The sequence below is a fragment of the Stegastes partitus genome, unplaced genomic scaffold (genome assembly GCF_000690725.1).
Source record: "Stegastes partitus isolate 25-593 unplaced genomic scaffold, Stegastes_partitus-1.0.2 Scaffold296, whole genome shotgun sequence".
Taxonomy (NCBI): Eukaryota; Metazoa; Chordata; class Actinopteri; family Pomacentridae; genus Stegastes; species Stegastes partitus.
Window position 1 is genome coordinate 500793 of NW_007578027.1, and position 11700 is coordinate 512492.

At 42.1% G+C, this 11700-nt stretch overlaps 2 protein-coding genes and 1 long non-coding RNA gene across 4 annotated transcripts in view; all 3 read left to right on the forward strand.

The window, feature by feature from the left end:
• cep295 (centrosomal protein 295) overlaps positions 1 to 2947 on the forward strand; it is a 17933-nt gene extending 14986 nt beyond the window's left edge. Inside the window, exons 21-27 of the mRNA XM_008283072.1 lie at positions 332 to 493; positions 623 to 1134; positions 1304 to 1432; positions 1530 to 1578; positions 2303 to 2635; positions 2752 to 2848; positions 2926 to 2947. Of these exons, the coding sequence (XP_008281294.1) occupies positions 332 to 493; positions 623 to 1134; positions 1304 to 1432; positions 1530 to 1578; positions 2303 to 2635; positions 2752 to 2848; positions 2926 to 2947 (1304 nt within the window). The remainder of the gene's footprint in view (positions 1 to 331; positions 494 to 622; positions 1135 to 1303; positions 1433 to 1529; positions 1579 to 2302; positions 2636 to 2751; positions 2849 to 2925) is intronic.
• Positions 2948 to 3068: 121 nt separating this feature from the next.
• On the forward strand, positions 3069 to 3341 carry LOC103358191 (uncharacterized). The gene is made up of 2 exons (XR_520241.1): positions 3069 to 3113; positions 3219 to 3341. It is a non-coding gene; the product is annotated as an uncharacterized LOC103358191 (long non-coding RNA).
• A 1568-nt stretch (positions 3342 to 4909) lies between these two features.
• ech1 (enoyl CoA hydratase 1, peroxisomal) lies at positions 4910 to 11427 on the forward strand. 2 transcript variants are annotated; one of them, XM_008283066.1, is made up of 9 exons: positions 4910 to 5040; positions 6662 to 6830; positions 8091 to 8179; positions 8257 to 8381; positions 8484 to 8532; positions 9727 to 9791; positions 10303 to 10373; positions 10552 to 10623; positions 11208 to 11427. In XM_008283066.1, the coding sequence occupies exons 2-9, from the start codon at positions 6703 to 6705 to the stop codon at positions 11425 to 11427; spliced, it is 819 nt and encodes a 272-aa protein (XP_008281288.1). In that variant the 5' UTR covers positions 4910 to 5040; positions 6662 to 6702. The 2 variants fall into 2 exon arrangements, with proteins under 2 accessions (XP_008281288.1, XP_008281287.1); XM_008283065.1 differs by lacking the exon at positions 4910 to 5040 and adding an exon at positions 5093 to 5255.
• Positions 11428 to 11700: the final 273 nt, after the last annotated feature.

Genomic DNA, 11700 nt, shown 5'->3' on the forward strand with positions numbered 1-11700 from the left:
TGTAAGTGTATGTATGAAAACTGCTTTATGAGGAGCGTATTTGGTGTATTTAAAACTTGCATTAAAAACTGTGTAACTGTTGCTGCACTTCTGGATATTGCTGAACATGTATGTAAAAGTAGTGGCTTAAAGTAGAGCAAAAAATATACACAGGGGGCAGTTGTTTGTAAACGTGTAAACTGTGGTTATTTATCACTTCTGCATTTTGTTCCTAAAAATATTCCTGATTAATAGAAGTAAATCCGATTTCTTGACTTCTGTCTTACTTCTGTTCTCACCAACATGTTCCACTATGTTCAGGTTTGTTCGTAACGTTTCTGCTGTTTTGTAGGTGAAAGAAGTCATGTGGCTCTCGGTGTCCAAACCGAGGTCAGCGAACCTTCATATCTGACGCTGCCTCCAGAAGCCTCATCACTCGGCTCCTCTGATCCATCGGCCCAGACACAGCAGGACCCAACTGGTCCGGCGGATCTGGGCTCACAGAGGGCCGAAGGTGAGGCATAAAATGTTCAACTAATTGTGTAAATCTACAGTCTGTCTGTAGCTCAGGTTAAGTCAAAGGCTTCGATGTTGTCATGCAGGTCTTTTACTGTTTATTTCCTCTGTTTTCTATCATTTCTAGCGTTCCACGGCTCAGATTCTTTCCACCCACTGCTGCCTGAGGTCACCCACAACGAAACAGCCGACCCCTCCATGACCTTTCACCTGCCTGAACACGGCCTGCCTTCTTCTCCTGCCATCGGAGAACGCAGCGTTTCCAGCCGTTCTGCAGAGTCTGAACCTCATGCTGATCTTTCTGTCGAGTCCGAACCGTCACCGGAGCGCCTTCGGTCGGACGAGCCGACCGGCTACCCGACTGCGTCTCCTGCTTTACATGAATCCTTCTCCCAGCTTGTTACCTCCCAGTTTCAGCCCCACGAATCCGTCCTCGCAGTGTCTCCCACCGCGACGGCAGATGTGCAGCAAACGGCTCAGATTCTGTCAGATATAGCCGTGTGTGATGATCCATGTGATCCGAGCCTGTCGCCACCACATGTGGAGATTTCTAAATGGCCTGAAGATTCAGTTTCAACCAGTGAGCTGATGTCTGAGCAGAGTTCTCACCTGAAGGATGCCATTTCTGATAAGATATTGGTAAGAACATGTTTTCTTGTTTAGCTTAGTGAACTTTAAAAAGCACAGTTTTGTCAGACGTAAACTGACGACCGCAGAGCTTAAAAAAAAAATCTGCTTAGTAACTTCCTTTTATTTTGATTTCTTCTTTTCCTTTTATAACTTTTCGTTTTACGTCCTCATCTATTAGGAAGCTGCCAAAGAGAAGGGCATCCTGGAGCAGTCGGAGATAACGCTAGTGAGCCTGACCGACCAGGACGCCACCGTCACAGAGGAAGACTGGCTGACGGAGGACGGACAGGAAGGCCAAGAGACCGAGGTAACTACACAAGTGCTGACAGTCTATGCATGTTGACTTTATGACTTGTGCTGCAAGTTCCTGTCTGATCTCTGAACACAAATGTTGTCTTCTGTAGGGGTCAGAAGCTACGTTGCTGCCAGAGGACGACCGTCAGATGCATCCAGGTAAAGTCAACAGTTACAGGCTTCTTGTACTGTGCTTGAGTGTGAATACTACGACTGCTAACTCCAGGAGTTTCTGTCCAGAGACAACAGATGCAAATCAGCTGCTAGCTAACTGTGGTACAGCTACTCTTAAGTATTTGCTGCCCGAGCAGAAATAAACTGTAAAGTAATAAATTACAGCGTTTCTAACTGAAGCATAACACTGTTACGAGTACTACATTTATGAGATTGTTGAATTCTGGGGAAAACTGCTTTTAAGATTCAGTAAATTTATCATGTAACAAAATGACCCATGTCGTGTCTTTAGAGCTCCACTAAAGGAGACGTCTCGTCTTCGTCTCCTTATTTCTAAGATCAATAATCAGCTCCTTGGTTTTGTTGACCTTTTCTTATGCTTACTTACCTTTATATATATATATATATATATACGTATATGTACTGTTTATATTTCTAAGACTTTGAATGCGAGCTGCTGTAACGTAAGCAGTTTCCCCTCAGGGATCCATAAAGTATCTGTGATTCTGCCAGATTGATTTCCACAGATATAAATCGTGACTGTTTTTAAATCTGGTCTTGTCCTCTTCTCACGAGATTACTCTCCATGTCTTGGGGTGCTTAAATATGTATTTTATGTTGTTAACAAAATAAGGAGAACTTCAAAAACCTGATTTATTTTTCATTTTCTCCCCATACTTGTCCACTCTTTCCCTCCTTACGTGTTCAGTGACAACCCTTGAGTTTCAGTGGGGTCCAAGCAGAACCCTGCAGAACGTCCACCAGCAGAAACTCCAAGCTCTGCTGCAGAGATCCAACCGCAGGGTGGAAGAAATCAAGGCCAAAGGGGCTCATGCCAAGACTCAACCAGATGTCAAAGCTGCATCTGAAGGCAGAGAAGAGCCTGAGGCAGATAAAGCTCAACCGGCCGCCTGGAAAGCAAAATCCAAGCCAGACCCTCGGCTCAAAACCGGCATCATGTCAAAAGGAGGACCGGCTGTGCTCCAGACTGAAGAGAAATCTGGCTTCATCAAGCAGAAAAAGCCCCAGCTTCCCTCGTCAGGTATTTATTTAAGTACACACTCAGCTGAGGTACCACGAGTTCTACATAAGAGCTTTTTGTCAAGAGTCCTGAGGAGAAAAGTTTTGTACCCAAAACATTTTGCTGTTCCTCCTCAGTCAGCGATTCTGCACCGAAAAAGGTGGACGATGTGAAGATCTGCACACCGGAGCAAAGAAAACGCAACCTTACCGAGATGCACCAGAGAACTCAGAGGTACAGCTGGAGTAGAATCAGATTTAACCTCTATGCTGTTCTCTGCATGTAAATAATGTTTCTGTGTTCATGTTTAGTTTTTACCATGAAGGAGGTTGAACCTGAAGCCTGGTTATCTTCATTCACAGTTAAAATCTGTCATCTTGTGTTTGTTTTTTTTTTCAGACTGTACGAGCAGCTGGAGGAGGTGAAGCAGCAGAAAGCCGTCAGGAGCAGACAGGAGGATGGAGCAAAGAACAGACTGAAGGCCAAGGAGTTCCACAGGGTAAAGCTATGAGCATTTTAAAGACAGCGTGCATGTTGCAGAGCTGCACGCACCAAACTGTGTAGCAGTGGATTAAAACAATATCTTTCCATCTTGTCTTCACAGAAAACCCTACAGAGGCTTCGTGCCAAGCAGAGCCGACAGTGATCGACTTCCAATGTGTCACAGTTTTACTTTCTGTTCATATTTATATGTTTCATCAATAAAGCATTAAGTTATTTAAATCTACTTTTTGCACTGAATCGTCCATGAGGCTGCAAGAAAAAATGAAATCAGTCACCTTTCAGATGAGCTTCTTTTAATAGGAAAACATTCATGTAGTCATTTACAGATTTACAAAAGAGGCTGTTGATGTTTTATGGCAATGAGCTGAGAAACGAAGCACAAGTGTCAGATCTTATTTCCAGATCGTGTTCGATCAAATGCTGCCGTCATTCACTTCTAATGTTACAGCTTGCAAGAGGTTAATGTATGATTGCACTCATGGAAATGCTGTTTAAAAGGTTTTCCACTCAAGACCATCTAGTATCAACATACTACCATCTGAAATCACAGATCGCTAGAAAGCTTTAGTTTTGGTGTTACGAGCTCAGTCTAGACAGAAAATCTCACTTCATTCCCACAGAAAGGCCACAATGTGGGTTTTGAAACAGCAGTTGTTGTGTTTTTATCTGAACCTTGCCTCGGCGGCGTTCACAGTTTGGAGAAGACGATGTCTTTGGGGCTCTTCTTCTCCATTGCAGCCTGAGCTGATTTCATCACGTCGTGAGTCTGAAGCATGCTCATGTTCCACAAGCTCTGGAAAAGATCAACACGGCAGTGATGGAGTCGCATTTAAAAGGTGTTCACTTGAGCAACCAGATTTCTTTGCCCTGTATACACATAGCTGGGTCTCCAATCTGCTTTTTAAATGTAAATAAGTTTGCAGGTAACGTGCACACACACCTGAGGTCTGTTTTATGAAGCCATGAGTCCAACATTCCCACAAAATAAACACATTAAACCATATTTTAAAGCGCTACGTAGACTGACTCTCATAGAAGGTGAAAGTGAGCATGTAGAACTGCACAACAACCTCAAACCTCACAGCTTCTTAAAGAGCAGGACCCAGAGGTGTGCATCACAGAGTGACTCAGTCTGAGCAGCAGCATGAAGCAGACGATCAGCATTCGGCTAAGAAAACTGAATCTTTAAATGAATAAAGGAAAACATCTAAAAGTCGATTTCAGACAGAAGAGGTGGAGAGTGGAAGTGTCCCACAGAATAAACACTAGAATCAGCTGATGTTTCATTTGTTAAACACGCCGCCATGTTACATATTTGATCTGCAAGTGGAGCTTTCTGTCAGTAACACTAAACGTTTGTAGATGTTCTTGTGTGGATTTCACTGCTCATCAGCAAAGTGCTCTCATTTGTCCGGGACAGTTTTGTTTGTTTGTTTTTTATTATTCTTTTCAACCACAATTCAAAATGATAATTTAGCAAATTTTTATTCATGATTACTTTTTTCAGTTTCTAGTTATTTGAGTGACTGTTGTGAATTTTGCCTTTTCTTTGATGGAAGGGGATGAATACATCTGAGGACGACTGTAGCTGCGATCTGGTTTCTAGCTGTCTCACCAAAAGTGTTTCCTGATTAACTGGACGATGAACAGCATGGGTCATGTAGGGACAGCTCAGGACCGGCAGTCAGCAGCCACAGTTTGAGGTTATAGCTTTCGCGTTTGAGCCTCTTCGGCCGCCGTAGGAGGTTGTACAACAGGGGGCTGAGCTAAGCTAGCAGGGCAGAGCTAATGACAGTTGTATTGTCACTTTATGTAAACACCCTTCATGGCTACAGCTTAACTGTCCCCTAACACGTCCGCTTTGTCTCTCTGCTCGTTATTCGTCTGCTGGAGACCAACCAGTTAATCAGCAAACACTTTTGGTAAGACAGCTGTTGACTGTTAACTAGTTAGCTTCAGCTAGCAGGCTACCGTCAGTTAGCAGCGAGCCTCCGAAGCAGCAGCAGCTGAACTGATCGATTCTCTCTGTTCGCTGCAGTTTTATTGAGCCGTAAAAAAGAAAAAAAACAAACAACAGTTTGGACTCTGACTCAAAGGGCGATGTTGTCGGTGTGTGTCAGGTCAGCCCTCAACTCATGTAAGTGTCAGCGTTCTGTGTGTTTGTTCGCCGTGTGTCCTTATTTAGTGTAAATGTGCCATAATGTTATTAAACCTGCCTGATGTTTGGGTGTTTGTTTACTCTGTGTTTGCTCGGAGCAGTTTGTAAACAACCATTTACTAAACTGAAGTAAACAAAGATCTTGGAGGGGGATGTGGGTGAAAGGTCACTGGCATGGCTCCAGTGTTTTACTCTGGGTTTGGTCCTGGAGCTTTTCTGCTGGACTTCAATAGAAACACGTCCTAGTTTGGATGCATTAAACTGTCAAGTTGCTGCAAGTATGGATGTTAATATTTAACCTTTAATACGCAAAGAATTCACCTGATTTATTTAATCAAAGTCTATGAAAGGTGAAGTTTTTTCTCATTTTAGGCATTGAGGTTTTGTTCTGGGTTTAAATCTGTATTTTAAGATGCTTTTTATTGAGACTGCAACTAATATTGTCTGTATTAAGCCTTTAATTCTCTGAGTTTCTGCTCGTTTAAAAGTCTATAAGAATGAAGGTCATGCCTTAAAATTCTTCTTTTACTTATTTGAAGCCAGGCTGTGTAGTTACGCTTTTGTTCAGGGCTCAGACGTGTATTTTAATGTGTTTTACACCCGGGCTGTGTATAATGGTGCTTGTATTGAACCAGTAATACACTGAATTTCTTCTCGATGTGGTGATTAAAGCCTATAAAATGAAGGTCATGTCATTAGAGTGCTTGTTTTCTCTTGTTTTATGCAAGACAACCAGCGGATGGAGTTGGACTCAAACATGACCCTGTGTCATTATATTTAGACCTGGGCTGTAAAAAAAATGTGTTTAACCATTATTATGCTGAGTATCTACTCGAAATTAAGTGCAGATCATGAAAATACGAGATCAACCGTGCAACAAAACCCTCCAAAACACACAAGTTTGACACACAAGACAAGAACAGACCAAGCTACAGAGCTTTGGTCAAACATTTTCAGTTTTCAGTTAGAAATATTAAGACAAGTGAGGAGCTGATGCTTCCCAGAATCTGTCGCTGGGAGTCGACAGTGTTGGAATATTTAAATAAAAGGCACTTGTGAGTGACATAAACAAGCAGCAGGCAGTAATCCAACAGCAGGAGGAAGAAACAAGTGCATAAAAATGTACAATAAACACAGTTAAACGTTTTCTGAATTCACTAAATAAAGGGTTTGGGTCAGATCATCAAATCCTCTGGGAATAAAAAAGCAGAGCATTCAGTGATATTTGTGAATTAATAGAATACTGGGTAACATATCAGTTAACATGTGGGTTCAACTGAAGCCGTTCAGCCTCCACTGCTCCCTGCTGTTGTTGCTGTTTTGGATAAACTCATGTTGTTCTGGGTGTACTCATGTTGTTGTTGTTGTTGTTTGTCTCCCCTCAGACAGGGGCTTGTGGCTGTCCACTCAGGTTGCGGTCAGAGCCATGTCGTCGTCCGGTGGTCCCACGTCTCCGTACAGCACCCTGGCCATCAGCCGGCCTGCAGAGTCCGTCACACATGTGGAGCTGAACCGGCCTGACAAGCGCAACGCCATGAACAGAGCCTTCTGGAGGCAGGAACCCGTTTAAATGAATCCGTCACGTGTTGTGTTTAATGACGAGTTTAATGTCTTCGTCTGCAGCTGCGATTTGGAATATTGACACTGATCTCCCGGTTCAAAGCCAGAATGAGAATATTCCACAAGTTATTTTAGGAATTTTAATGCAGTTATAGAATAGAATAGAATAGAATAGAATAGAATGCTTTTATTGTCATCATACACAAAGTACATCGAAATTAAAAGACATCTCCAGTGGTGCAAAATACAAGCATAAAAAAGACAAATAAGAATATACAATTATATTTACAAAAGGAGCCAGTAGGAGGTATATACAGTTAGGAATGAGCATGATATCAGCCGAACGGTAGAGTAGATATATTGCTCTGTTGAGGTAAGAACACAGTGGATATATAGAGATATAAATAATATGAATAAATAAATAATATATAACAATATATGTGTAAAATATAATGTATAATAATTAAAAATAATTATAATATAGTGCCATATAAATAATAGATATATATGATAAATAATTCAGACCAGTGTGCGTTCAGTACCTGTATACTGTAGCTTTCTTTATTGTATGCAAATCTGATTTTCTGCAGCAGCTGTTGCCTGTTTCTGCCTGAGTGTACAAATCACTATTTAATGCTCAATAAGAGGGCTGCAGGGTGGTGCATGGTTAGCACTGTTATGCAGCTAGAAGGTCACCAGTTTGCATCCTGGTCGGGGCACCGAGACCTTTCTGTGTGGAGTCTCCATGTTCTCCCCGTGCAGCGTGGGTTCTCTCCGGGTTCTCCGGCTTCCTCCCACAGTCCAAAACATGTTGAGGTTAATTGGTGATTCTAAATTGTCCGTAGGTGTGAATGTGAGTGTGCTTGGTTGTCTGTCTCTAAGTGTAGCCCTGTGATAGACTGGTTACCTGTCCAGGTGAACCTGCCTTCACCGTGAGTCAGCTGGGATAGACTCCAGCCCCCCATGACCCCAGTGAGGATGAAGCAGTGTATAGATAGTGGATGTAAACAAACTGTGAACACCAGGGGGCGCTGCGGAGAGAAAAGTAAATTATCAGGCAATTTACTGCTTCATTGAGGGGAAAAATGGAAAAAATGTGCTCATTAAAATAGATGTTTCCTGATGAGATCACCTCAAAGTTATTTGTTTTAATGCAGCCAGTTAACTGTGTTTTTGAAAAATAACTAGCCGACAGATTACTGATGTATTTAAGAAGTTAAATAATCATTAAAAAGGTTGTGTGTTTTTGTGCAGAGAGATGGTGGAGTGTTTCACGGAGATCGCTGAGGATCCCGACTGCAGAGTGGTGGTGTTCTCTGGAGCGGGAAAGATCTTCTCAGCTGGTGGGTTTCCTGCGTCTGCACTGACGCCGCTCTCTGAGTGTCGCCGTATTCACCCTCTGTGCCGTGTTGCCGTCCAGGTCTCGACCTGATGGACATGGCCGACAACCTGCTCCAGCCCGAAGGCGACGACACGGCCAGGATTTCCTGGAACGTGAAGAAACTGATCACCCAGTACCAGGAGACGTTCTCCGCCATAGAGAAGGTCAGAGCTGTTCGTCACGCTGAAGGATAATAAGATCAGTGCAGTCACAGAGGATTATGAGTTTGTGGACTTTGCTGTGAAATGATTCTGCTCTTCTTGCAGTGTCCAAAGCCCGTCCTGGTGGCCATCCACGGAGCCTGTGTTGGAGGAGGTAGGACGCCTTCAGCATCACGGCGTACAAACCAGATCGCAGCTACAGTCGTCCTCAAATGTCTTCATCCCCTTCCATCAAAGAAAAGGCAAAATTCACAACAGTCACTCAAATAACCAGAAACTGAAAAAAGTAATAATAAATAAAAATTTGCTAAATTATAATTTAGTGAAATAAGATGTTGCTTTTGAATTGTGGTTGAAAAGAATAATTTTAAAAAACAAAACTGTCCTGGACAAATGAGAGCACTTTGCTGATGAGCAGTGAAATCCAAACACCTGTCAACAGGTGCACAAGTCTGACTGAGAGTTACAGAAAACACCTGACGGCAGTGATTGGCTCAAAGAGTTATTCAACTAAATATTAGTTTACGGGTCCATCATGGTTGTTTGCTTATTGTTGTTTTTTAAAATATTTCTATGGAGCCACAATTCAAAAGCAACGTCATGATTTTCATTAAATGTTTTATTTATTCTTGCTTTTGTGAATTTCATCTTATTTCACTGACAGCTGTTTATTTCCTTCTTTAATGGGAGGCTATGAAAACATCTGAGGACGACTGCAGAGTCACAAATAGACCTTTTTCATATCAGATTTTTAAAAATGTAACTCAGTTTTATTTACTAGTTTATTCCGTTTTATTTGCATCATGAGTCAGGAAAAGCCTCAGACGCCTGCAGAAATGTACAAGAAGAAAGAGGACGAAGCCCAAAACGCTGACTTGTCTCTGCAGTAAAAGCTGAGGTGGAATTAACCGTTAACTAAAACAGTCTGACTGTGAATCTGAAGCAGCAGCTGGAGAACAAACAGACCGGAGAGTGTGAACTGTCTCACTGTGAGGCATTAAGTCAAACATTTAGCACAAGAACATCTACAAACGTTTAGTTTTACTGACAGAAAGCTCCACTTGCAGATCAAATATGTAACATGGCGGCGTGTTTAACAAATGAAACATCAGCTGATTCTAGTGTTTATTCTGTGGGACACTTCCACTCTCCACCTCTTCTGTCTAAAATCGACTTTTAGAGGTTTTCCTTTATTCATTTAAAGATTCAGTTTTCTTAGCCGCCTGCTGATCGTCTGCTTCATGCTGCTGCTCAGACTGAGTCACTCTGTGATGCACACCTCTGGGTCCTGCTCTTTAAGAAGCTGTGAGGTTTGAAGTTGTGTTGCGGTTGTTGTGCTCTGTGGCAGGTGTGGATCTGATAACAGCCTGCGACATTCGCCTGTGCACTCAGGACGCCTGGTTCCAGGTTAAGGTTTGTACGTTTAGTTTTATCATTTAGAAATGTGGTGAAGAAAAACGGGACATAATGCAAAGAGAAAATCAATTCATTAAACCAACTCACTGAAAGTTCTTTTAATTAGTTTCACTAACAAAAGCAGTTGGGTTTTTCAATCATCCTTCTTTCCTCCCTGTCAGGTTTGACTGTTTTATTAATGTGTTGCTCAGCAGATTAACAGATGTGTAGCTGTTTATTCACATTGACTTGTTTCTTCATTCATTGATCTTCTGCACTTTGAACTTGGGCTCTTTTAGTCGTCGTAACAACGCTGCAGCAGACAGAAACGTTTTCATCTTGACATTTTAAGAATGAATAAATAGGGAAACACTACATTTAATATATTGTTGTAAAGACCCGAGTAGATCATAGAGACATTTTACTGCATTATTACACGTGATGGGAAAAAAAAAAATCCTGTATTTGATGCTGGGAAGCTGCCTGATAGGATCCATATCGACTGTGTTTCCTCTGTTTTGCTCTACAGGAGGTGGATATCGGAATGGCAGCAGATGTCGGAACTCTACAGAGACTTCCTAAAGTCATCGGCAGCCGCAGGTAAACCGGCCGTCTTAATCTTTTTATTTGCATCTTTGATTTTTTTTGTGCCAGAAACATTTAACAACTAAAACTGGTCACGGGTTTGTTTAACTTCTTGATGAGGACGATACGATCGAGTCAGAAAAATCCTACGTTTAGTCCTCATTATGATGATATTAACTTTAATCTTCTACAGTCTAGTGAACGAGCTGGCTTTGACTGGCAGGAAGCTGTACGCCGATGAGGCTAAGAGCAGCGGACTGGTCAGGTAAACACGTCCTCCACGTAATCGGAAATCCTGTAGTGAGTCTGTGCTGCAATTAAAAAGCCACTGCAGCGGATGTTTGAACCGAATTGTGCTTTCAAAAGATCAGACTTATTCTGCAGCTCAACTGTTCGACACAGAGAGGTGTGAACATGGAAAATGTACATTTAGATGCTCTGTGCTTCTGCAGATCCAACTTGTGATGAAATAATGGACGTTAAAGTATCAAGTCTCAGCTTTAATTTAAGCAGATTTGGTGATAATAAAGCTCTTTCAACTCACAGTGTCTGAAGTTCAGGGGTTTAAAAGTAACTGGACACATGAACCCAAACTAAACCATTTAATATTCTGCAGCAGATGTTTTGTATCTTCCTGATGATTCTCTCTCAGAGCTGATTCTGACGTACATCAAGCACGATTTTCAAATCCACACAGCTTCAGGCTCATTTTCCTCAGAGCTCTTTCTCTCTGTTTTCTTTTTAAATTGTTTATTCAGGATCGAGTAAATCTGTTGAACATCATGTCCCCTAAAAGCTGTCACTTTATTTTTCAGTCTCAGCGTCTTAAATCCTCTGTTTCCTCTCCAGCCGAGTGTTTCCAGATAAGGAGGCCATGATGGCGGGAGCCCTGGAGATGGCCGGAGAGATCGCCGCTCGCAGCCCCGTGGCCATTCAGGGCACCAAAATAAACCTGGTCTACTCCAGAGACCACAGCGTGGCAGAAGGACTGCACCACATGGTGAGGATTCATTCATCTTTGACCAGATTGGCGATGACGTGCACTGAAACCACCTCGTTAGTGTCATAATTCAGCCTCATTCAGCTCTTTTTGGCTTCAATCAGGTCAACAACAGGTTCTGTTAACTCTGGTTTTACCTCCAGTTATGTGTTTATGTGAAAAAGCAGCATTAATGAAGCACTTTATATGACAGGAGATGGTCTTGTAATGCCTTTAAACAGCTTCAGTGAACTCCAGAAATTATTTATAAGTATTAGAATAAAGGATTTAGGGATTGTAGTTTATGGATTTATCACAAGAATGAAGTTCTACATGCTCACTTTCACCTTCTATGAGAGTCAG

Bases quoted from the DNA above. Each gene is read 5' to 3' on its own strand.
- ech1 (XM_008283065.1), top strand. From the start codon at position 5,219: ATGTTGTCGGTGTGTGTCAGGTCAGCCCTCAACTCAT. The intron at 5,256-6,661 runs GTAAGTGTCAGC...GTCTCCCCTCAG, and splicing joins CAGGTCAGCCCTCAACTCAT to ACAGGGGCTTGTGGCTGTCC. The intron at 8,180-8,256 runs GTGGGTTTCCTG...GTTGCCGTCCAG, and splicing joins GGGAAAGATCTTCTCAGCTG to GTCTCGACCTGATGGACATG.